Source organism: Leuresthes tenuis, unplaced genomic scaffold, assembly GCF_036924035.1.
Source record: "Leuresthes tenuis unplaced genomic scaffold, fLeuTen1.0.hap1 SCAF_5, whole genome shotgun sequence".
Classification (NCBI taxonomy): domain Eukaryota; kingdom Metazoa; phylum Chordata; class Actinopteri; order Atheriniformes; family Atherinopsidae; genus Leuresthes; species Leuresthes tenuis.
In genome coordinates this window covers 3,906,892-3,932,453 of record NW_027325359.1, presented here as the reverse complement: position 1 = coordinate 3,932,453, position 25,562 = coordinate 3,906,892, and the positions used below count along the sequence as shown (strand labels likewise).

At 41.6% G+C, this 25,562-nt stretch overlaps 3 protein-coding genes across 4 annotated transcripts; 2 read left to right on the top strand and 1 right to left on the bottom strand.

Moving 5' to 3' along the window:
• Nucleotides 1-2,520: 2,520 nt before the first annotated feature.
• On the bottom strand, nucleotides 2,521-14,306 carry tmem86a (transmembrane protein 86A). The gene is made up of 3 exons (XM_072385494.1): nucleotides 14,172-14,306; nucleotides 8,959-9,223; nucleotides 2,521-7,823 (listed from the first exon to the last, which is right to left on the bottom strand). The coding sequence occupies exons 1-3, from the start codon at nucleotides 14,190-14,192 to the stop codon at nucleotides 7,396-7,398; spliced, it is 714 nt and encodes a 237-aa protein (XP_072241595.1). The 5' UTR covers nucleotides 14,193-14,306; the 3' UTR covers nucleotides 2,521-7,395.
• Nucleotides 14,307-16,235: 1,929 nt separating this feature from the next.
• On the top strand, nucleotides 16,236-20,348 carry spty2d1 (SPT2 chromatin protein domain containing 1). The gene is made up of 6 exons (XM_072385514.1): nucleotides 16,236-16,758; nucleotides 17,099-17,213; nucleotides 17,322-18,890; nucleotides 19,285-19,444; nucleotides 19,542-19,619; nucleotides 19,715-20,348. Exons 1-6 carry the CDS (start codon nucleotides 16,696-16,698, stop codon nucleotides 19,806-19,808), a joined length of 2,079 nt encoding a protein of 692 aa, XP_072241615.1. The 5' UTR covers nucleotides 16,236-16,695; the 3' UTR covers nucleotides 19,809-20,348.
• Nucleotides 20,349-20,649: 301 nt separating this feature from the next.
• Nucleotides 20,650-25,544, top strand: uevld (UEV and lactate/malate dehyrogenase domains). Of its 2 annotated transcripts, XM_072385519.1 has the most exons (12): nucleotides 20,653-20,799; nucleotides 22,269-22,353; nucleotides 22,437-22,502; nucleotides 22,600-22,763; nucleotides 22,845-22,986; nucleotides 23,074-23,168; nucleotides 23,279-23,384; nucleotides 23,624-23,794; nucleotides 23,878-24,042; nucleotides 24,267-24,354; nucleotides 24,492-24,615; nucleotides 24,779-25,544. In XM_072385519.1, the coding sequence occupies exons 1-12, from the start codon at nucleotides 20,758-20,760 to the stop codon at nucleotides 24,941-24,943; spliced, it is 1,413 nt and encodes a 470-aa protein (XP_072241620.1). In that variant the 5' UTR covers nucleotides 20,653-20,757; the 3' UTR covers nucleotides 24,944-25,544. The 2 variants fall into 2 exon arrangements, with proteins under 2 accessions (XP_072241619.1, XP_072241620.1); XM_072385518.1 differs by having other exon boundaries at nucleotides 20,650-20,799; nucleotides 22,845-23,168.
• Nucleotides 25,545-25,562: the final 18 nt, after the last annotated feature.

Sequence of the window (25,562 nt, the reverse complement as noted above, 5' to 3'; positions counted from 1 at the left end):
CACCTTTCGGGTGAAAGAAACCATCACAGCACAGTCAAAATCCAATATTCATGATGATATGCATGCACTTGGAATATATAATTTATATATTTGTGAACTTCTACATTCATTTCAGTAACAGAGCTTTAAATCTCACTGTGCTCGCATTACAACAGCATGGCTTTGGAGTGAAAGAGTCCAGGTGATGGAGTGGCCTGCACGTGGTCCAGACCCACGGAAAACATTTGTAGCATTATTAAATAAAAAGTTCAACAAAAAAGACCCAAAGCTGTTGAGCATATCTCTTGTCAAGATTTTTTTCCTTTATAAATTGCATCAACTGGTCTCTCTGTTCAACAGATGCTTATACAGTGTTGTTTATGGGATGTGATGCAACACAGTGCTAAACAGACTACTTCCCAAACTGTTGTGATATGTTGCTGGTTTCATTTGAACAATCTCAGTGTCAGAATATAGAAGATCTCTGACATGTTGTATTTGTACCAATTTCAGCTAAAAATGGGGATAATGTTATATACAAAATAATCGTATTCTGTTTTTATCAACATTGTACACCAAGTCTTAACTTCTTTTTGCATTTTGTTCACAGAATTAATGCTTTATTGTTCTTTTCTTTATTAACTCATAGTCCATCCATATGTCATCACTTCCATGTAAGGATAACGTGATAAGAGTCTGTTGAAGAGCTAAACGAATCAGGCAATCAGACCTGAAAATCAGATTTTATGGTTGACTTTCACTTCACTATTTTCGATGCAGTTTTTCAAAGCTGAATCCTTTACTGAAGGTTTTGGTTTAATATGCAAAATCACCACTAGAGGCCAGTCATACTGAGATTTATGCTTCAGCATCAGTTGTTACTCATTGAAAAAATTAATATATTATTTTTCCCTCTCTAATTTCCTGGTTAATGGCTATATCCAATATCACAGAGTCTTATTGTAAGATTAAAGCAAAAAATCCCTCTCTGTGACAGTGGCACATCCTCGAATTATGCTCGAAGTTCTCATCTACTTTGTGACTCTCCACTTGACCTTGTGAATCTGTGTGTTTGAATTTACAGCATTGTTCATTCGCAGCATTGCTTATTCTCCTTTCACAGCCACAGCTTTACCTGCTGCTCTGCAGTGAATGACAATCGGGCCAGTGACACTTTTTTTGTAATTTCTCTGTGATCCAACAAATCATTATATTTGAGTATTAGCATTAACATAACCACCAAGGTTAGGACTGCAATTGTTTTATTTAAAGCTAGCTCATATAGCTCAAGTAAATATGAATGTATTCGATATCTGGTTGCAAATCTTTTAAAATCTCAGAGATGATGATGATGATGATTGACGCTCTGTCTCTGCTCATGCTTTGCAAAGTGTGCACCGCATCCATTTTCACTTCTTTTTTTTAATGGTTTTCCAATCAGTTTGGTCTCGGTAAGTAATTCACGCGACCATCTGGATTGAGGTCAGGTGATCGACTTGGCACATCAAGTGGATGACCTTTGGAAAAGTCACTGACTGCTGTGCTTTCATGTTTAGGATTGTTGTTCAGCACTGATCATCCAGTGCGGGTTGAAGGTAGACTTCGGTTGATGCTATGAACCATAACCACTCTGTGAGTCATTAATTTCAAATCCAGTGAGTAGAAACAAAAACAAACTGTCTGATACTCGCTCAAGTTAAATATGTCTGACAGCCTTTTTAAAAGGCTTTGCCCTGCTGCCACTCTGGAGTGAGTGTGGTCTGGTAAAGAGCTGCCAAACTGAGAGAGAGGTTATAATCCCTCTTCATCCTGACGTCACTGTTCCTGGCTCCTACGACTACATTTCTATGGACCCACCAGAGGACAGGCAGTGTCAAGTTGCCAAGTTCAAATCAATTAAGCGCCAACAGACCAGTACCTTCCGCTTCTCTAAGGCACAATGAAATGGAAGTAGTTTGGGTGAAACTCTGAATAGTCAATCAAAGTATTTGACAAAAACCACAGACTTGTGGGCTGAGGGAACTAGATGCTTGCAAACTCCAGGGAATTTTCCATGACGATTTTGGACATGGCAGTATGACTTTAAATGGAGCTGTATCGTTCAGAAGTGAGATTCCTGTAAAGCTTTTAAATTTCGTTTGCAAACTCATGTCACTTTTGGACCACACTACGACCACACTATTGGATTTCATTGTTTCTGACGAAGTGTCACTAAGTGTCACAGACTTCACCTGCACTTGAAAGAGCCACATTTGAGGACAACAAAAGCAGAACATGAGATCGAAAGAGAAGAGGGGGAGCCTCGCTGTAAGGGTTAAAGGTGGTTGAAAGCAAATTTCCACCTCAGCAGGGCAATACAGCACAGCAGTTAGTAGAATAGAGGCCTCTGTTGTCCTCCAGCCCTTTCTGCCATCATGGCACTTTAGCTGCAGAGGACCAGCAGCTTCTATTGAAACACGAAACACCAAAGAGTTATAAATATCAGCTGACATTTTGAATGCAGTACCTTTGATTCTAGGAAACAAGAAAGGACAAACAACATTATGTTGAAGTTGCATTGCGATTGCATTTATTTCTCCATTAGATATTCACATTCATAGCAATTTCACTACAGCAAAGAAACTATTTCATCTCTATAGTCACGGAAGAAATAAAACTAAACGTGAAAATCAAGGACAATAAGGTAAAGTAAATTATCTAAAAAAAAAAAAAGAAACAAAATCTCATGAAAGCAGGTCAAACGATTCATTGTAATGGCCCTTTGAATACAACACTTAAGTTATGTGTGAAATAAACTTGGCTTATCCCACACATGAAAGCTTAAAATAACATTTTGGAGTTCTCCGTTCTGAAAATGAAAGAAAAAAATAACACTTTTATGTAAGATTTAGACATTAAGGTTCATAATACATCAAAATGAATGAATCCCTCTTTAAGAAAAATAGTGATTCTCACATACAGAGTTGTTACTTTCAAAACAGCATCTTTTATTTTCACTTCAAGATAAAAAAGAAAAAAAAAGGAAAACATATACTCAGAGGATACAGTACACAACAATACTTTGTTTTAAGCATGAGATTAAAAGAGACTGACTGACCTTATTCTGGGTATAGAAAAGTGCTGCACACATTAGGTTGACATCAAATACAAAGAGAAGTTGGTAACTTTACATACTTCCCTTAAGCTCATACTGATATTGGAGGACTGTCATTCGCTGTAATAAAACACCTGGGTGTATAGTGGTTAAGTGTTGACAGGAGGATCTTCAGCCCATCTGTCATGTAAGAGTGAAGACATAAAAACTTTCCAGCTCTAAGTTTTGAATGTCACCCACTGATGATCATGAGCACAGCGCATTAACAGCAAAGGTGTCAATTCAAAGATCACAAGTAAAAGGACCTAAAAGAAATAAAATCAAAGGAAAGTGCCAAGTTATTCAGAGGACCGAGTGAAACCACAGGCCCCGTTGTACTATAACAGCTACTGGTTCCAGCTCGTTTTGCACTGCAGAGACCAAAACCCAATCTGGCCTCTCAAAACTCTCCCAGGTTCCCTTTTGTCTGCTTACACAAAGCTAGGAACAACAGGGCTGTTGACAGACTGAGGTAAAGTGATGCGCCTGCTGGCCCGCCGTCTGTGGGGAGACAGGATGATAGCTAACCTGCTGGATGGAAAGAGAATCTTCCCCTTTGTGTCATATTTCACCTGCTAACCCAAATCCAGCCACAACATGGTTCAACAATAGGTTCCTTACGAAATGGAAGACCAAATTAATGGGGGAGGGGAGTTCTGTCAACTGCCAAACAAAACATTGTTTGATGCACGAGGGGCATCTAATGCTGACAACGTCCACTCCATCAAATGAGTCCAGTTCTCAGTTAAAGCTTCAAGCTGTGGTTACCTGTGCCGAGACTCTCAGAATACATTACTTTTAAAGGATATATTTTTCTGAGCGTGGACAGGCCGAAAAGTATCTTTAAATACTTCTGAGTGTCTGGTGTGGAACCACTGAAACTGAAGGAGACAAAATCAGGAGGCTTTTTCTGGCACAGCAAAAAGAAAGTAGTGCTTACATAAACTGCCCACGAAGTACAGATGAGCAAGACTGTTTGACTAAATATCATCATCCCCTCGTGGTTTTACTAGTCGCTGCACATAGAGTCAGTTGCGTTATCTATCTTCACAGACAAAGGTGCGTCTTTCCTTCACACTTTTGTGGATGGATTTCAGCACAAAGACCTATATTTATCGTGATCAGACCGTGCTCTGCTCTGAGGACAAATTAAAACATGGAACTGAATACAAGTGGTCACACAGCAGGCGTGATGAAACACTTCTGACTGGGAAAGCAGAAATATCGTACTGACAGGGCGAAAGGAGTTTGAGGAACTATGTGGTTAAGAATAGCTGCTTGGGCTCAGTGTCTTTCTTGGTCAAAGCAAAGTGGTGCTGATGTCTGAAAAACTTGAGGGTGTCAACACCATGGTCTGCCTGCAGATCTGTCACGATGGCTGACGTGATACATAAAACACATTTTGATGTGTGTGTGTTTCTATTCGTGTTTCAGACAATTCTACGGGTCAATGACCCAGAATAAGGAGCGGTAATTTCCCGTGTCTGTTTGTTTCATAAACAGCATGCATACGGGTCATTTCATGCCAACTTTCCTCACCTCCCGCCCCACCGTGTTTCCACCAAGTATACTCCTGAAAGAAATCATGTGATAACTAATGAGTTATAAAATCCTGAAGTTCTGTTGTATAATATCTTTTATAATTTCAAATCGACACTGGATTGGGTTAAATTTAGTATCTGACATTCACAAAAAAAAACCCTGAGGATAATCTGCCGCTCAAGAACCTGACGTTGGGTGTTCAACAGTAATCAGACAAATAAAAGACCCAAAGATCTTGAATCACTATAACCTATAGTTTTTTTTCAGATTCTTGCAGCCAAATGTTGAATCTGAGCAGGAAAATGTTGATTCTATAGTCTTCGCGAGTTCCTGATCCAATGAAAAATAAAGAATCAGTGAGACTTGGAACAACTTGCAAAAATGATTCAATTCAATGATTCAGTGAAAATACTTAAAAGTAAAGTGTTTTTGCAGTGTCCCATAAACCTAGCAGAAGTTTTCATAAAATACCTTTTTTGTCTTGCATGTGTTAGCTGTGTCGATATGCATCCAGCCATATATGATATATGGGTGTCTCTGAAATGAACAGTATCTATTCATGTGCTTTAATTAATACTTTAAATTCCTCATATATTTTTCTGTTAACGCTGGTTTTCTTTTCTTAATATAATCATTTGGTATTATCAAATACAGTATAATGCCACTGAAAAACATGTTGAGAGGAAGCATGTCCAACAGTTTAAATGATCAAGTCAAGATATCCCACAGAATGAATGTGCCCAGGCCAAACTAACTTAAGCTGGCAGTGTATTTGGATTATGTAACAAAGTTGTGACTCTAAAGACGTGATGGGTGTGATGACATGTTTTAAGAGTCCTGTGAGAGTACATTAAAAACTATCCAGAAGTGTGTTTGACACACTTGTCTTGACTTGTCACAAATGCACACACAGATGCCCACCCAACAGTTACGGCAAAGGCAATAAACTCTCCACGTGCAAACAAATTCAAACACGTGCATTAATGTAGACCGCCGACTTCCAGTAAGAGTCTTGTGTGTTCAGTGAGACACTTTGTTTAAAAATGAACATATGCAGAAGGTGAAACAAATTAAAGGAGAGAATGAAGAGGAGCTATCTGAAATATGAAAGGCAGGCTATCGGCTGACCTGTCGGGGATTAGCTGCGATGGATTTTAGAGGATTAAAGCTGATGAAGTGTCCTGTGAGAGGGAATTATTGGGAATCATGGGATAACTGTCCCCTAACATGACAACCACTCCTCTTGTCTTCCTTTTTTCTTTTGGCCAGGCTGCCCTGTTGTTGCAATATGTGATTGCAATTGTGACCATATTTGTTTGCATGCTGTTGTGAGCGAGTGAATGCGTGTGCAGTACACACACACACACACACACTCGATAAAAAAAAAACAACATAGCCCTCCCTTTCTTTTCAGTTTTCATAACATGCTTACAGACAGCATGGGTCTGTTGATCTAGTCCAGCAATAAGATCCCCATGAACTTTCCCTAATAACTAAATCAGCAGGAGCTGTAGGTGTTGTGTGTGTATGTGTGTGTGTGTGTGGGGGGGGGGGGGGGGGGGGGGGGGGGGGGGGGGCTGTATGTGTGTATGCTGGCATTTGCGCCTATGTTTCTTAGAAAACTGTCCACAGGCAAAACAAATTCCTGGCAGACTTCACACCAAAAGGAGACACAGGTACACTGGTACAACAGCAAGGTGCAATGTGTGCAGTAGTGTGCTGTGATCTCTATGTGTCAGCAGAACATTGACAGCAATGTCAATAAGATCTCAAAAGGAAAGATCAGGCTTCCGGAAACAGCCTCTTTGCCTCCTAACATAAGCATTCAATTAGTAAAGCTACAATAGTCACAGCTTTTTTAAAGTCGCAGAACTTTCGCTCCCTGCTTTTTCACCGCTTACTTTTAGATGCCATTCTTATTCTGTAGTTATTCAAGGACATCCGAATAGGAAAAAGATATTCAATTCATGACAAAAAAAGATGGGCAGGAGGGTAAAAAGTGGAGTGGACAAAGGCAGCGCGGTCGCGAATGAAATGGAGGGGACTTCAGACAACAAAACAGATGTGGATTTGCTCCTGACTTTAAGAATAGCACCCTTCATGCAGGGAAACACAGAGTAAGGGAGAAAATCACCAAACAGAGTGGTTAAAAGGAAAAAAAAGTCCCTTTTCAACAAGGTTGCTGGCAACAAAACACAACAACACAAAAAATATCAATATAATCGTTAAATTGTGTTATTGGACCACTTGAACTAGAATTCTGTGCTGGGAGTCAGTGTGGCGACTGTGTGTGAGGGGAGTGTGAGGAAAGCGAGGTAAGAGTGGTAATCACATAAATGCACACACACACACGCATACACACTGCTCTCCTCTACACACTCTGTGAAGGTACCCAGTGGCAAGCTCCCCTTGAACTGAAACAGTTAAAGTAAATTAATACTTTTCATATAGCAGGTTAATATTTCTACACTTGTCTCTATAGTGACTGTGAGAGACGGCCTTTCTAGGTTTAAGGAGGCAGGCGTGACTGCTGTCAGGAGAGGCTAAAGCCTCGTCTACCATACTAGTGGGATAGTAGGGTAATGTAGTGGATCAATCGCCATGGTAACAATGGTGTGTGAGTGCCATACTGAGATGAAGCCTGGGGCTTGGGGACCTGGCAGTGAGACGTGTCCGTGATCACACAGGGCTGGAGTTGGAGCCACCTCCCCAGCCTCTAGCACATTGGTAACTGATTTACCTCATGTTCTCTTCCTGGACACCTCCACATCTTGGCACTCAACGGCCGACAGCGCTATGAGCATCTGGGCGGCGTAGTAGGTGGCCATGATGATGGCCCGCGAATGGGGCACAGGGAAGCAGAACTTGTTGACAGCGATGGTGAGGTCAGAGACCATGAAGAGCACCGCGCCCAGGCAGGCAGACAGCTTGGTCCAGGTCCACAGGTCGTTGGCAAGCTGCAAGCCAGCGATGGCCCTCCATCCCATGAAGCCGATCAGAGCGATGTAGACGGCCACCAGGTAGGTGAAGGGGCCGGACAGGTAGGGGTAGAGCAAGATGTAACTCAGGGAGGACACAGCAGTGATAACTAGGCCTGCACGCACATTTATGGGCTTCATACCAAAGGCAGATGAATAAAGGATGTGGGTAATGGCGAACATCAGAAGGCCTGTAGGACAGCAAATGTGTGATTTAAATGTCAGTGGAATGACAAGCACGAGTGTGCTGTCTACAGTGGCATCTAAACAAGCTGAAAAAGATTACCAGGATTCCAAAAGGGATAAAGTTAAAGATGAAATACTTCTTTAATATTTTTGCAGGATTACTTGTTAGTTTCATTTTAACAGGTTCATAGCAAATATCACTCATGGTCACTACTTAGTAATATCCTCTTTAGCAAATATCACAGTATTACCCATTCTCACAGAAAAAAAGCTTCTACTTGCTCTTGTGATCTATGGGCTACACAAATTCCAGAGAATATTTGGGCTAGGGGACTCCAAGAGACCTGAAAATTAATTGTGGTTTTTGAGAAGCTATCCTATTTCTGATGTCATCTTTTTCGAGATGGTGTGAATTTTGCTTCCAGAGTTTGATTCTTCCCTCTACAAATGGAATGTCCACGTGTCACTGGCTTTAATACAAGCCTAAAGCGTGATTGATCCACCCCCTCTGCTTAACAGCAGGAGTTTCATTAACACCCTTTTATATAACAACATATATGGCTCATTTGGCCAAAAAGTTCTATGTTAAATTGACCCGTCCACAACACTTGTTTCCAAAAACGTACCAGGCTTTTTTTAAATGTTTATTTGCAAACTTCAGACACTGAATTTTGTTCCAAAGCTAAAAGAAAGGTTTTCCTCTGATGACAATAATGAAGGTCATATTTGTGCAGGTGTGGAGCGGTGCACCGCATCTCCACAATCTGTTAAATCTTCCAAGAGGTCTTTTTGAGTAAGTCAGGGTTTTGATTTACTGTCTCGCAATCCTGTGAACAATTTCTTGGAGGGTGTTATTGATCTTTAAAACCTCAACCTCCACAATTCCTGTTGACAGCTCTTTCTTAATCACAAATCATTATTCCTGAAACCCCTTTGCCATGTCATTATAATCCTGCCTGCTTGTCTGATGTGGAAGGTTAATTTGAAACTGTCTACTTAATTTTTCCTCCTTCTTCAACCGTCTTTTTGGTGATATAGCATTGCATCGACACAATTATGCAAAGTCACCAACAGCAGTTTCCCTGTTTTAAAATGCTGAAATGAGAACGTATCAGTACAAGTTGTTAAGTGTCTCCTCACCATGGACGAAGTAGCCCTGCTCCTGCCAGATGAGAAAGGCATCACCCAGAGCTGAAAAGATGAGGCCAGCCAAGATCTTGCGTGCACTGGAGTGAGCACCAAGGAAGCTGAAGCCATGAGCCAGTAAAAAGACCCACAGGCAGAAGATGGGCAGGCATTTGATAAGGGCGCTGAACCAGGACGGGCTGGAGGTGGGCAGCCACAGGACAAAGTATACACAGGTCGCCTTGAAGAATGGCACCAGTTTAGGGCCTTCACTCTTCACCTGGAAGCAGATCAAACAGTTACGCTATCAGCTGAGTCATCGCCAATTGTACCTGCATTAGGTGAGTCAGAAAAGTGTGATGCTAGTGTCTGTCTGTTTTAAACCAGATCCAATAACACATATTGTGTAGAAAATAAATCACCCTGTTACAACAGTAGGCTCTCTGTGTCTGGGGGACAGAATCTCCCTTTTTAAAAAAAAATCAGAATAGGAAACATCAACCACAAATTTTTGTTATGACTGGAACAACCTTCAGGCTTGGTTTGTTTGGTCATTAATGCATCACTATCTGACATGCACATGTCTCATGACTGAAACAGAATTCTGTTGAAGCAGCAAGGAGGAGAGGAAATGCACAATCCTCTAACTCTGCTGCTCCCCGTTCCCTTCTTATCTTTTTGCTTCTTGACTCAAGTGACTTCTTGTTTTTCTTTTTCCTCCTCTTCCCAAGTAAAGTTCCTGTGAAGTTCCTGTAGCTTATTTAGGCTAAAGTTCTCATGTCCTACTGCGCTACCAGGCATATTTTTTTCTGTCCAAATAGACGAAGCCCAGCGTGGTCACACCTAAAGAGTCTCAACCCACCAATGGTTCGGGCATCATTTTCAAGCCAGAAGGTCTTGGGAAACAGCAAATGTACAAAAGGAGAAAGGTTGTGCTGGGAGGGAAAGAAATTAAGTCAGAGTTCACTAGAGCTGAGATCAGTGGAGGAGATGTGATGGAAGTGAGACAGAAAACAGAGGAGGAAGAAGGGGTAAAAGTGCAGTGGGAGGTGTTAGAAAAGACAGGTCAACAGATGTTGATTTCACCTCCAAAATCTCCAGTGAGGGTTTAGCATTCCTCTCCACACACATTGTAGTGAGCAAAATGAGGCAAATGACAATGTGTGACATGTGTTTACCAGCATTCAGATGAAAGATGGATTTAAGAGTAGAAGAGCAAGAAGAGCAGACTGTGAAAGAGAATGAGGGGTTACTCCAGGTCATACAGTTCACTCTCCTGGAGGAGGGGAGGGGAGACAGGCTCCTATTGCACAATTGCTCAATAAAAAAAAAAGAGTACCAAATTACAGTATACTGAATGGAGTACAGTATTTAAGCCACCTAATACCTACCAAAGTTTACCTGATATAACTGCCAGCTGGGAAACAACAAGGATCTGAGACACAAGTTAACACTTGGTCACATCCATGTTCAGACAAAATAAAGAAGAAGAAAGAACTTTTGCTATTACTGGTCAGCAAAATGACAAATTATTTCACATATTTCCCTGAGAACTTTTCAGAATGCACCTCTAAGCATTTATCTAAAGATGTCTACCAAAAAGCCAAAACATATTCAACATTCTGCTGCCAAGACTCCTGACCAAAACCAAACTACAGTGGCTCCATCATCTCTATGTGATTAAGTTCTGATTGTAGAGTATACAAAGGTCCGAATGACTTTGGAATGGCTGTGGTTGAGACGCCTTGTTGTTTTGTGTGACTTCACAATCACTCAAATGATCATCCAGTGTAGGTTTGGCCGATGTTCTGAGTCAGAATAACACATTTTGATTTGAATATCACACTTTATTTTTCTTTTAAAGCTTCTGATTACCATAAAAAATAAGTATTGGGATAACTAAGCCACTCTTATGTATGTTGTGATCTGCATGGACAGAAGAACCTTAAGCATTAAGCTCAAAAATTAATTTAAGATTAAAGATATGTGCAAGCAGTATGAGAGGATTCTTCACTGAGGCTAAACTAAAGCTAGGTGTGTAATGGAAACTCTCTGTCCTCTTCTCTCCATCATGCACTTTGCCATTGAGTGCATGGGAGTCCATGGTGAGTCTATCTTCCCATTAGGGCCACATGGGTCCCAGGCAGAGGAGACAACACTGGCAGCAGTCCCAGTCTAACCAATACCATGACTGTGTTTATCATCCTGTAGCAGCTATTCAAGCACAGGACATAAGAACACAACATATTTACTCTGCAATGAAGCAGATCAAGATCGAGTCCAAGTATCATTACTGCACAAACAGGGGCTAGATATTATTTAGTAGTGTTCAGTGAAAATATTTAGTCTGGTAGCGAAGGTGAGTTTGACCAGTCTTTGTGAAAAAACACAAGGCACATGCAGAAGCGGGAAGGAACGTGGGAGGAAGCAAGCACTTCCCATAACCTTTGGTCTTATTCATGCTATGTTTGGACCATTCTCCTCTGTCTTGATTTCCACTGTTGTTTGTATAATTTCATCCTCTCGGCACAATAAAGAAAATTTTTTTTTTAAAAGGATTCAGGTGAAAGAGAGAGAGAGGTGTACTTGCAGTAGCTTGCTTCAGGACTTTCAGCTAAATTACTGCGTGATAACATCTGCCTCGTACTGTAACCGTTTGTGCTAACACCTATAGTTACAGCTGTTATATTTTAAGAAATTAAAATGTGGTTGCAGCAAATTAATCTCTCAAGAAGGCATAGTTTCTTGGTGTAAATCCTAAACTGCTTTAAAGTGATTGTAATAGTTATACTTTCAGATTGTGGAGTTGGTCACGCAGCACCGTAAAAGGTCAAGTCTCACTTGTATCCTACTCTGTTCCCAATCATCGAGGCATCGGCCTGTCTGCAGGGACACAGCGGGGGACAGGGACATTAGTGATGGCTATTAGTCTTATGTGACAGCGGCTGCCATCAGAGTGGAAAACATAAGGACACAAATAAGAACATATCATGCCTCTATTTGAGAGGCAAATCACATTATAAATAAAAGCTGTTTGCAAATGTGCTCACATACAGCAGACTGGCTGTCAACACCTGCCTCAGTCCCCTGTTAAACAATAATACAGTTAATCATTAACTACACAGTTACCACATTAAGAAATTTGCTGGAGTGAACAGCAAAATGGTCCTCTTTCTGTTATTTTTAGGGAGGATGATGAACTTCTTCAGCTCTTTGGACAACAAATCAGTGCAGTTTGTAAGTAACACAGATCCATATTTAGAAAAACAGCAAATGAACGGTGCTAACTTATTCATGTCTTTATAAGTGGTCAAACTGTCAGCAGCCCCTTTGGGTCTTAGCTTGGAGCTACAGTCCAGGAGGGAACAGTTAACTTTTAGCTGCAAACACAAACCAGCTGCGTTAAAGCACTAAATAACATCCATTCAGGATCACATCTATTCAACCACTCTGGCTCCTATACTCGGTGTGTGTCTGAAACACGATACATGGAAACATTTAAGGACCTGTATATTCTTGTGTACTCAATTTGGTAGAGAGAAACTGTCTCTGGCAGGCATTTTGGTCATATGATAACGTTTTTTCTATGCAGCATCACACAACTCTTTTTTTCCATCCATCTTACAGCTGCTTTAATCCAAGGATGACTTGAGGTCATTCGCAGACAGACAGCACAATACTGCACACAGCACTTCCCCACACTTCAATAAAAACCTAGAGAAACATCAAACTGAATGGATCATGTTCAGTTCAGTTAAAACACTTGAGGATGGGGGAAAGCAGCGTGAAAGATAAAAGCCGAGATATTCCCTTAAAAAAAGACAGCAGTTGGTTCACCAGATGGTACTGAGCATGGCTGTGTTTATTAAGACCTAGTTTAGAGTCACGAATAAAAAGAGAGCTTAACATTCAAAATCCTCTTATGTTCGTAAGAAAACAGAGTTACCACAGCCTTTGGTAGAGTAATAATCACTTTTCACTGAATGTTTTACCTGGGAAACAGAGATAGGTAGTGAAAAGACATGCGCATCCTGATCATGATTATTCTAAATCATTACTAAACACTTTTAAATATGAAGAGCCGTGCAGCGAACCTCGACTCAATCGACAGGCAGTGTGTTTAGAAATAATGAAAACATATATTCAAAAAAGGAAAGGTTACTGCTTGCTTACACCTGATTTCTATAAATGACACAAGTGTGAAATAACACTATCTAAAAACGTGCTATTGGGTTTTTGGCAGCAGATGCCTCTACTTCCCACTCATCCCACTTCACTGGAGCCCTGGGGTCCTGTTTTAACATTAGTCAGGCAAACCAAGGACCTGGGCAGCATCCTTATCACTCAGGCAACTAGTCTATATGGCAAACATTCCTCCACACAGGCCTCTCTCACAGGCTCTCTCACACAATTTACTGCAGACCGACCCATCTGTTCCTGAAAGGTCCTGTAGATGGGGTAACATTTCGGAGTGACTCTTTCAAAGTGAGGGTGCGCTGTTGAATTAGTCGTTTTTTTTGTCAGGAATGGAGAATATCCCGATTAGGTGGTCATGAAGCTAATGTACAGGCCAAGTAATAGTCAATATCAAACTCAGCGATAGCAAAAGAGATGAGAGAAAAGGCTGAGTTGAACACTGCTAGTGCGCATGCGCCATTCAAAGGGTTAAGGAGAGAGAAGAAAAAAAAAAATAAAATAGAAAATCTCGTCACATGATGGCTTGCTTTTGACCGGGGGCTGATCTGAAATCTGAAATCTATGGGAACGTCTCTATGTGCGTGAAGTTTGGAGAAGGAAAAGGTTGAACAGTCGTTGAAAAAAATGGCAAGGAGACGGCTACACTGAATAGAAAAGTTCCTGCATTGTGTCTCCTGTACGTACAGGTGTCAACGATAAAATATCAAGGTATTAAAACAATATTTCAGATGCCTAAAAGTACCTGGCGGAGCAGTTTCTCTGCGGTAACAGTCTCATTTATCATCTCACGGAGAGCATGCGCTGGCCTTCCGAGACAAAGTATGACAAGCTTTGAATTATAACGGAAATAAAGGGTGAATATGTAACTCCACGTAATCGATAATGGACATGATATTAGGAAAAACATATAAGATGTTGTCTTCGGACGTGTAGTTATCTTGTAACTAGCCAACTAGCGCTATTGTTTTTACTGGTCCCCCCACCACCACCACCCTGTTTGTTTCAAACGCCGGTTGTACGCGAATACTCACCACTGTTACCGGAGAAACCATTTCTCCCTTGGTGCTGACCGATTGAAATGGTAGATGGTATAATTCGCGTGAATCCTGTTGTTTGTGTTGAACTGTCAGAGGGATGCCGATTGTTTTTGTCCTCGATCCGGTGGGCGGTCCAATGTCCAGTAGGAGGCAACAGAAGAAGCGTAACATGGGCAGGCCTTCGGATTTGACCAATAGAAGTAGAGGATGGTCATAAAGGGGCGGGACAACACGTCAGGGACGCCTTGATAGGAGGAGTTCGGGTGCTGTTTACATATCGAAGCAGATGGCCTTTATTTACTTTTTTTCTTAAATGGAGCTCCTCGGTGTGATGGACAGAGCTCTTTATCTGTTTCGCGAGACTATCTAGTGTTGATAGGCTGGATTGGGTCAGGGGTTTGAATTTTATACAAAGGGCCAGAACTGTACTGAATGTTGCTGTGTTTAAAATAAACTACATCGAAACTATTCGGGGATTTCTCATCCTATTGTATTATTTACTTGACTTTTTCAAAATCCAGCATATAACTTCAATGCTACATGAACAACAGACACATACTACCTGCAGCTTCCCATACAATCAGTATTTTCATCATTCAGTATCATTATTCAAACTTACATTGCTTACATTGAACTGTGTAGCTTAATTGTGACCTAATAAGATTCCTGTTTCAAGACATCTTAAAATTTCTGACATAAAAAAATAACATATTTAAAATTCTAACACTTCAGCTAGCTATGCAAATGCCGCAATAATATATTTAAATGTAACTCTAATGAACGTGCAACTTGCAAATTAACTAATTATAGGCCTGTATGGCAGAGAAGAAAATAAGTCTTTATGTAAGCAAACAGGCACAGACAAATATTGCAAATAAAGGTACAGCAACAAAATGCAAATGTAAGTATTAAATAATTGGTTTGTTCCTTCTGTCTGGTATATGGGAACATTAGATTACTAATACTAAAGTATGAATGTGTGAGCATCTTGCTACTGTTGTATTAGTGGTTTGAGCAACTCACAGTTTCATGTACAAATTGATCAATTGATTAATGGGAGAGCGAAGATAAAAAAGACTCATCTGACTGACAAATCTGCTACTTCCCCTTGATCACCACTTGTCATTTATTGAAATAATAATAATAAAAATAAATCTACTGAAGGGAAGTTTAAAGACAGGAGACTAATTATTTAATAGCAAACAACTCATAGACATCTAAAATGCTCATATTCTTGCTTTTAAGAGATCTCAGATGCCACAAAGGTTGCACGAAAGACGCACGAAAAAAGAAATACTCAAGCTAAGTGACTCAGACTTATCATCGAAAAGGTGTAGAAACAGCTCTTTCTTCCACTGCTTTTTGGCAAGATAGACCCACAATATTCAGCTTTTTGCCAAAATACTAAATTACTGTGCAGACATTTCCTCGAGGGTACTAAATTTAAAATATCTCCAGAAAATAGTTCCTCAACGGGGAGACCTTACTTTTTATACCATAACAGTTCATGTGTAGGTCTAATGTAAAATTACACACGCAAACAAAAGCCTTCGATCGTTACATATCTCATCACATTTCTAAAGTATTCTGCAAAGTCAAAAAAGTATCACGTCACATATCTTCAATATTCTACTAAATCGAATAAATAGCGACATCATGTGGTGTGCCTCATGGTGGCGGAGTTTTACAGCGGACATTGCGTAAGGAAACCGTGTGCCCACGTGTCACATAAAACATGGACACGGTTTGGAAAGTGGATTGGGCTCAGTTTGAAGCCTTCAGCATTCGGTCGTTTTTGCATATGATAGAAATTGTCACAGAATTAAATACGTTTTATTTCTTACATATGGTAATTTTCCATATAAAAAACATCATATCATCATTGGAACTTCCCGACACTGTCTTTTGTTCGTCAAAGTTAGAGATCTATCCCCCAAAGCCTACAGTTAAGGTCAAGATAGACCCCATCCGCTCTCCCCATTGATGAATTTACAGGCGACCACGCGACTGCGCACCGGTCTGAGCGCACACAAAGACGGAAGTACGTATGTGTGCATTATCTCACTTCCATACATTCCTCTTTGGACCTTTAATTTTTCATTATTTCCCAGTGCTCGTCTTTACCGACACCCGGCGTTGATAATGGTTGATTGTTTTGTTATTTTATCGAAGTAGCATTCGACCAGACACTCACTTAGATGGACCTTGCCTTAGTTTCACGTGTTATCTGTGAAAAGGGAAGAGTTCGTCGAAGCAGGCGTCACGGTTAGCTGACGTTAACGGTAGCAAATGTAAGGTTAGCTAACTTCGCTAGCACATGCTATCTTTAAGTTACGAAGCAAAGTAGCATTAACAGTTCACTACACACGTTTTCTCCCCATAGGCCGTGCTTGACAATTTTTTTTTCTCAAGCTGTTTAGCTAATTGGATTTTCATATCGCTTCAAAGCTGAACAGTAATCTCAGCTGTCCTGGCTTGGTTGGCGTCACAGAGACATCTTTCATAATCTGCTGCCAAAATGATGGACTTTGACAATATACTGGATATCGCCTCGCAAAACCAGGGAGTCGGCAATGTACAGGTGGGTTAAAGACTGCCACTCGCACTTGAATTGCTCATCGCTACTGAGTCTAATGAGTACTTGTGGGAAACCATGTTACCCCACAAATACCGACTGTCAGTAGGGTCTGGTAATGTAGCTAGCTGCTAAACTTTCTGCCTCGTGAGTCTGTATACTTATCTCTGAAGACGTTTACAAATGTGCTTCATGCAGTAGACCCTCTGAGTGGTGATCTTCAGATCATCGTGATGATCATTTACATTGTACAACCCCATAATTAAAGCATGTGACTGAAAGCTGTTGAAACTGTTCCATACTCGGCAATCAGTGTTGTGTCTAATGCGTGTCTTTCTTTCAGCAGAGGAGATACAGTTTGCAAACCGGACCACCCAAAAAGGACCCCAGGTCGAAAGGTGTAAATCCTGCTGCTGTGCAGGCACTTCTGAAGAAGCAACACGTAGAATGTAAAAAGAAAGGTATCTACGGCATTTAGTGAGGATCTAAGTTGTTAAAGCCCATGCATACTGTACAGAGGTCCTTTATTTGGTCCTAAATTAAGTTTGTCTTTTTATTTATTTTTTCAGAATTGCAAATGAAGAAAAAGAAGGACCAGTTATTAGCTAAGAGGGTTGAGCTAAAGTCGGACCGTAAAGCACGAGCCATGGCCTCCAGAACTAAAGACAATTTCAAAGGCTACAATGGCATCCCAGTGGTAGATGTGCCTAAAAAAAGGGGCTCAAAACTAGATGGGCAGCAAAACAGTTATGGGGACGAAGAATTTAGGAATAACTCTGACCCACTGGATGACGAAGATAACTACGAGTATGAGCAGACAGATTCAGAGCCAGAGCAGGAGCTGGAGACAGTGAGACCAGGAAGAACTGCAGGTGTTGGTGGGAGCAGTGGGAGCGTCAAATCGGTTCATAAAAAACCCAGTGGGCCACCAAAACCTGCTCCACCTCCCCTGAACTTTGCTGACTTACTAAAGTTGGCAGAGAAGAAGCAGTTTGAACCAGTGGACCTAAAACCCAAGGCAGTGAAAAAAGAAGATCGACTCCGCACCGCTGATGAGATCCGGGAACTGGAGATGGAACGCAAAGCTAAGAAACTTGACAAAAATAAAGACCTGAGGACAGAGAGAGAAAGGGACGGCAAGCCTCATTCTAGCTCCAGTTCAATAAGAAAAAGCTCTCAAGAGAAAGAACAGAAGCACTACAGACCGCAAAAGAACTCCTCAGAGAAACCAAGTCTGCCCAGTGGGTCCGGAAAGAAGTCCCAACCAAGCGATAGAGGCCTTTCTTCATCCAAGTCCTCTGTTAGCGATAGAGAAAGGGATAGACTAAAGGTGTCTCAAAGTGACAGAGAGAGATCCAAGATTAGCTTGTCAAGCAAATCTGGTGCCATAAATAATAAAGTTCCATCAAAAGCCACATCATCTCAGGTTGCAGCCAAACAGGTGGGCCCCAGGCCCTCATCGAACCACAAATCAAATGCCTCAAGTGACCTTAGCTTCAGAAAAGAAAGTTTGCCATTACTTCAAAAAGGAACTTCAGGTATTCCAGGGAACAGGCCTTCCAGTACAGCAGGATCAGGTCAAAAGTCTCAACACGGGAGTTCTCAACAGACCAGACCCAGTCAGGGTAGCTCTTTAAAGCAGGGACCTACAGTCGGGGGCATGAGGTCCAGTAAGGGAGAACCTCTAAGGCCTGGAAGTAATTCTGCTCTAAAATCAAGTGGTAATTCAGTGATGAGACCTTCTTTGGGTGGTCCTCCTAAAGCAGGGAACCAATCTCAGGGAAGGCTTGGAGGTACACCCCATACTAGACCTGGGAGTGTGCCACAGCCCAGGCCTGGTGGGAGTGGCCCTCAGGGCCACCCTGGACGTGGTGGGTCCCGACCTCCAGGAGCCATGCAAGGTCGACCTGGTGGTGGAGGACTGGTACCGGGCCGGCCGACTGGCAGCCTAGGCTCAGGACCAGGAAGACCCAAGTGCACTGTGGTGTCGGAGACCATTTCATCCAAGAATTTTGGTGGACCCAGGCCGGGAGTCCCTCCGCGGCCAGGCATGCCGCAGAGACCCGGGATGGGGCCCAGACCAGGAATGCCGCCGAGACCAGGAATGCCGCCGAGACCTATCATGAACAGACCCCCAGGTAAGAGACAGAAAGAGGATAGTGACACTGCCAAAGACCTGGATATTTCAGTATTGCACTTTGCAAACAGATTTCAGAAGTACGAGCAAGAATAAAACATCGACCAGAGCAGCATCCATGTTGTTTAAGCCTGTTGTTTGGTGTTACCTGGATTAGGCCTTTCAGCAACACTTTGACATTCTTTGTCGTCTTTACTGCGTCTCACACACAGCAGCAGTCTTTCTCTTTCACCCAAATCGATGAAGCATTTCAGTGTCTTCACCCTTCTGGTGTGAAGCTGACTTTTGCTTCGACTTGATAAGACTCAGTAAGACTTCAATGTGTGCTTATGATCTGAAGGGAGAAAATATCCCAACCATGCATGACATTGAATGATTTTTTTTGTTTTATCTAGGAATGATGTTACCACCCATCACATCTGCGTACAAAAGGAAATATGAGGACGAGGAGGAAGAGTATGACTCTGAGATGGATGATTTTATTGATGATGGAGGTGAACAGCAAGACGAAATTTCCAGGCACATCAAGGAAATATTTGGCTATGATCGAACCAAGTAAGTGTTGCCTGGATATATTCTGGTTTACGAAGGAAGTAGCTTTACTAAACAGTAAACCAGATGGAAATAAATATATTTGCTTTTACTTCCTCAGATACAAAGACGAGAGCGACTATGCACTTAAATTCATGGAGAGCAGCTGGAAAGATGTACAGAAAGAGGAGACTAGAAGGTAAAGAGCTGAAAATCAACCTCTTCATACTGTTTGTACTTTTTGTTTCCAGAGCTGTAATATTTGGCTTTTTTCCTCGTCTTTTGCTACTTTAGCTTAAGGCTGGCTGTGCAGGAGGATCTGGAGGAGGAGAAAAGGGAGGAAGAGGACCTGAAAAGGCAAAAAACCAAAAGGAAAAAAATTAACTGAAACTCCATTCCTGTTACAATGAATAAAAAAATCTGTGTCCTCTGAAAGATGGTACTCTCAGAGTCGGTCTGCCATCGTAAAACGTGAAGCCCAGTGACTGTGTCCACCTTGGCCTATGTTGCTTTTTAGCCCTTTGTTTGGACAAGAAGAAGAATTATATTAAAATGCAACCTGAAAAAGACTAAATACGCACAAGTCATTCAGGCATCGGAATATAATTCAAAATTTTTCTATGTTATTTATTTCCCCCTCCGAGTACTGGGTTTACAGTTGTCCCGGTGTGTAAAGAGCTGAGCTGTAACAAACACAAAAATGGATGACTGTGATTTTTTTTTTCTTTAATTTCTTTCTTGAGTCTAACTGTAACATACAACAAAGTGTTGATAATTTGTTATTTTTGTGCAGAACTTCTTGCATATTTTTCAAACATTTTAGTAATTATATAGTCCTATAGATATGCAGAAAACATTAACTCTTGGTATGTTGTCTGTTTACCTTTAAGATTATTTGACAGATAATTGCATAAAGGGTTTTATTTAATGACTTGTTTTATGTCGGTTTGTCCTCATTTATCAAGTAGATCTACTCAGCTTGGGTTTTTGTTTGTTTTTTTCTGAAAGAATTATATATTTCCTTGTCGTGGATTAAGAGGGACAATGCTTTAATTTGGCTTTTAAAGCATTAATTTCCATAAATCTCCACAGAGGAAAACTAAGCGGCACTTGTCGCGTACACTTTCCTCCCTCGCGGCTTGCCGTACGCGCGGGGACAAATGGGAGGGCTTTGAAATGTTTAATGACATCAGCTTTGCCTAGCTACCCCTTTGGCTACACTTGGAAGTTTGCGGAAGTTTGTTTTTTAGAGCTGAAGTCGAAGACAAGTGCCGGGAGCATCAAGACTTATAGAAAAATACGTGTTTTTCCTTTGTCTTATTGTTGTATCTGAATAAATGGACCTTGGTTCAGAGGAAACACAGCGGATCCTCTCTAAGGTCAGTCAATTAACAGACCAAAAGCTTGGAAAACTATTTTAAGTTTGACTTTAAAAAAAATATATATATATTGATACCGGGTAGCACCGCAGGCTAATCCATGTTAGCTACAAGCAGCCCGACCCAACAGGCAGAACCAGCTCTATCACTTAGGTGTCAGGAGAAAACTCTGATTACATAGAAGTATGATCAGTATGTATTAAAACGAGTGGTCTGGTTGAGAAAGGCAGCACAAAACGTCTGGACTTGCCTGGTTGTCACCTTTGGTGTGTTGTCCTGTACTTTCTGCTCTCAAATGTGTCCATCAGCTAAAACAATTTCCTCTGTGTAAGCAGGTGAATAAAACGACGAATGAAGAATAAATGCTTTGTTGAACTCTCTAACATGTTAGCAGCATCATCAAAAATGAATGATATTTATCTTGTCAGTATGTGTTTTTGGTGAGATATAAAAACTGGGGAAAAAAAATACAAATCACTGTGTAGAAGAGATTACAGCAACTACCTAAACCGTGGCATTTTGGGTCTAAACACACCGATCTTACAGTAGAGAGACAATACTGAAAGTTAGAGAACATGTACATATGGGCACGCATAACAAGGCTCATATGTTTGCTAGATATTTTCAGAGATGAATTCCTTTTTGTTTTGAAGTGGGTTGACTTTCATTATTTTCCTCATAATTTACACAGTTTTCCTTAATGACAAAGCAGCAAAGTGTTGGCAGTGTTGACCCATTCATATCAGAGAATTATTCATCCTTGCGAGTCCATCTGGGCTAACTGAATTATTGCACAGGCACATATCAGACCAAGGATTCAAGACAGTTTTTACATTGTTTGACGTATCGAGCTGCCTCCATCGGTCTAAAATAGAATGACTTGAAAAACCAGCAGACTTCCAAGTCAAACTGAGGAAAGTGCAACAAAAGGTCTCGCTCATACAAGAAACCAAGAACTCTGTGTTCCCCAGGAATGGGATCCAGAGTTCTTTTATGAAGAACGACAACCATTAATGCAACAGTCCACCAATCAGGTGTTGCCAAACAGAAGCCATCCCTCATGGAAAGGCATGACAACCCGCCAACTTTCAGACCAAGAGGTCGTCTGATCTGAAGAAAAGAAGATTTAACTCTTTGGTCACTGTTACCAACAGTGTCTGTCTAACGAACCAAAGCACGTAGCTCTACCTAATTCATATAATTCAGATATGGTGATGGCAGCGTCAGTCAGCGGGGATGTTTAACAGAGGCTGGAAGACAGGCCACAATAGATGGAAAGATATGGAAGCAGACCAGTTCAAAGTAATCCAAAATGAAGGGCTTTTTCCAGAATGTTTGGATCTAGACAACGTTTTGCATCTCAACAAGACAATGGACAGAAGCACATTGCAAAGAAAGCACAGCAGTGGCACCAGACATGATAATCCCTCGTTTTCATCACTCTCTCTTTTCCTCTGCCCACATATCAGTACAAGTTTCGTGATGTGGCTGTGGAGGAGTTGCAGAAAATCCATCGAAAATACGCCGGGATGAAGCCGTCCACAGGCACATACAGTGAGTTTTTGTGTACATTTCATCTGTTGTAGACTTTCACATCTCTCTTAGAAATACTGATGGCGCCCATTATGACATTTCAGCATTCAGTGATGGCACCCAAAAAGACCTCCTGAAGTTAAATGGTGTCCTTCCTGTGAATTATGAGGGTAAGTCTGACTTGGTCTCTTACAGAAAGGGTTTGATTGGCCAGCATTGCCTTAAATATGTGAGTGCAGGCACTCATGGGACCATCTCTGTCCAAAGGTCGCTCCTACAACTTCCCCATTCAGCTCTGGCTTATGGACTCCTTCCCCTTCACTCCTCCCATATGTCTCTTGACACCCACTTCGAACATGGTCATCAGGGAAGGGAAGCACGTTGATGCCAGAGGACGGATTTACCTGCCAGGCCTGCACAACTGGGACCACGTGAGGTTTTCACCCCATCTGTGTACATTTAGATTGAACAAAGTTTTTCACTCTTGCCTTTTTTTTTTTTTGCTCCAACAGCCCAAGTCGTCGGTCTCGGTTCTTCTGACGGAGATGATCGCCAAGTTTCAGGAGGATCCCCCTCTGTCCGCAAAGGCCACAGAGAACGCCAAAGACCCTCATGAGCTCCTGGCCTTTGTGTCTAATCTCAAAATCAATGAAGGTGCTTCACCTGATATATGTCCATCTATTACAGCTGATCAACAGAAGAAGCTCCTGACATTTTTAGATAAACTCATGTCCTTTTCAGGTGGAGTCAGGCATCATGATCAACCGACCAACCAAGTGTCAGTCATCGGGGGAGGGGATTTAGGCATGGCTTGTGTGATGAGCATTTTATCCAAGGTACCCGGCTTTTTACTTGAACATCTAGATGAAATATTAGATTTTCAGTCTTAATTGGACTGTAAACGTCTCATACTTATGAGTTATTTTTTCCCGTGTGCTCCATCAAGTGTAAAGTGGATAAACTCGTTTTCGTTGACGTTGCCGAGAGCTCCACCAAAGGCGGCAGTACAGATCTGGGAATTTTCAGTCTGCCAAAGGTTGAGGTTTCTAAAGGTATGTCACTTTCTGCATCATCATGTAGTAACACACAGAGGTGTCTTGGCTGAGAGCGCAGATGTCAGTATTAGGCGCTGCACTAAGGAAGTCTGTACTTAATGAGGGAAGAGACAGACCAGTTTATTCATTACGGATAAACCGAGTTAGTACATGATTTATAAAGATGCTCAAAACTCCTTTCGCTAAGAGATATATGCAAGAGTGAATAAACTGATATTTTGTCTTTCCTCTGTTAGATTTATCAGCCTCTGCAGGCTCCAGAGTTGTCGTGGTGACAGCTAACACATGGAGCAGCGAGCAGCCGTATGTAAGCGTAGTTCAGACTAATGTCGACTTGTACAGAGGAATCATCCCAAATCTGGCACATCTCAGCCCCAACGCCGTTATGCTCATCGCGTCACAACCAGGTCGGTAACGGTAACCGGTGCTCCCTTTCCGGGTGATCTTTTGTAGATTTTATAACTCTGTTTGCCGTCTTGTTCCAATCCAGTGGACATCATGGCACATGTGGCCTGGAGGCAGAGCGGCCTGCCTCCAACGAGGGTGATTGGAGCGGGATGTAACCTGGACTCAGAGCGGCTTCGCCACGTTCTGGACATCAACCTGAACACTCACAAACCCGCGTGGGTCATAGGAGAACTCTCAGACAACAAATGTGAGCAAAAACAATGTGTTTAATGTAATATTTCCAGTTCTTTTATAGATTATCCAGATGCTTTCATCCCTTTATTCGTCTGCCTGTAATTGTTATGAAGTGCATTACCATAAGTGGCTTTGTTGCAGCACCTGCTAATCTTGTATGTTTTGTTTAATTTTGAAAGACTTGTGAGGGACATTAAGTGCTGCATTTGAATCAGCTTACCAGTGTTTCTGTTTCAGTTGCTGTGATCAGCAACATTGGACTGAGCTCCAGTGCGATGCCAGAAATCGCCCCCAGGTCCAGTTCTACCAAACCCTTGTTAGACAGGTACTGTGACAAACTAACCTGACCTCGAATGGAAAGTTTAATCAGTTGGAGGTGAACCAGCATGCATCCTGCCTGAATATTTTGCTTTTGCCTAACATTGTAAAGCTTGTGTAATTCTTTGATTATTGTACCTGCAGAGCATTTGAGCTCATGAAGAATCGTGGCCAGCGATCGTGGTCCGTGGGCCTCTCCATTGCTGACATCACAAACAGTGTCTTAACAGATAAAAATAAGACTCACTCCGTCTCCACACTGGCTCAGGTAGCTCTATCAAGTGTCTAATTATCCAAACAATGGATTTATAGAATATTGCGTCAGGTTTAATTTGATCTACGCACAGTAGCGGATGTACAAGTTGTAGAGATTTTAATGGTTGAGAAATGAAGCTATGCATTCACCTGCACTTTTTTTTTTCCTTTCTCAGGGCTGGGGCGGTATAGCTGCAGAGGTGTTCTTGAGTCTGCCGTGCATCATGGGCGCAAACGGTTCCACACGCCTGGCTGGAGTATCACTGGGAAAGGAAGAGGACTCCAAACTTAGAGAAAGTGTCACCTCCCTTTCTAACCTCATGGGCCAGCTCAGGATGTGAGAAGTGTGGTTAGTAGCTGCTGTTAGCTGCCTCTGTAGCTCCAGAGGATGGACAGGGCCCGTGCTGATGTTACTATCACTGAAGTATAATTTAATAACCGCTATGTACCAAATCGATAATATAAATATTAAGATTTATAATAATTGTATTTTTTTAACATTACGGGGGCTATGCAATTTGTCATCGTACATGAATATACTGTTATGCATGTTTTTGAAAGCCATGAAATCTTCCATATCGGTCTCCCCTTTTCTTTCTTTTTCAAACATAAAACCTGTAGTTTAATGTGGCTTAGAGCACTTTGACCGAGGCTGCATCGTTACAAAACCTTCCATAGTTCAACAGAAGATGGACGTGATGGCAGATGAAATATGACCCATTTATTATCTATGCTTGCTTTGAGTAGCCTGAATGACAGCAGCTCGTGTCTCCCATCATCCTGTTTCCAGACAACAGCCATAAGCTTCTAAATTCCTCTTGTGCTCCTGTTAGTTTATTCTGTGCATAAAGACTTTACACAGCTTCATATGAGGCAGCCTAAAACGTGTACAGTACATGTAGGTCTACATGATTTTGTGGGTGTGCAATAAATATCTGAAAATTGAAATTGATCGTCTGT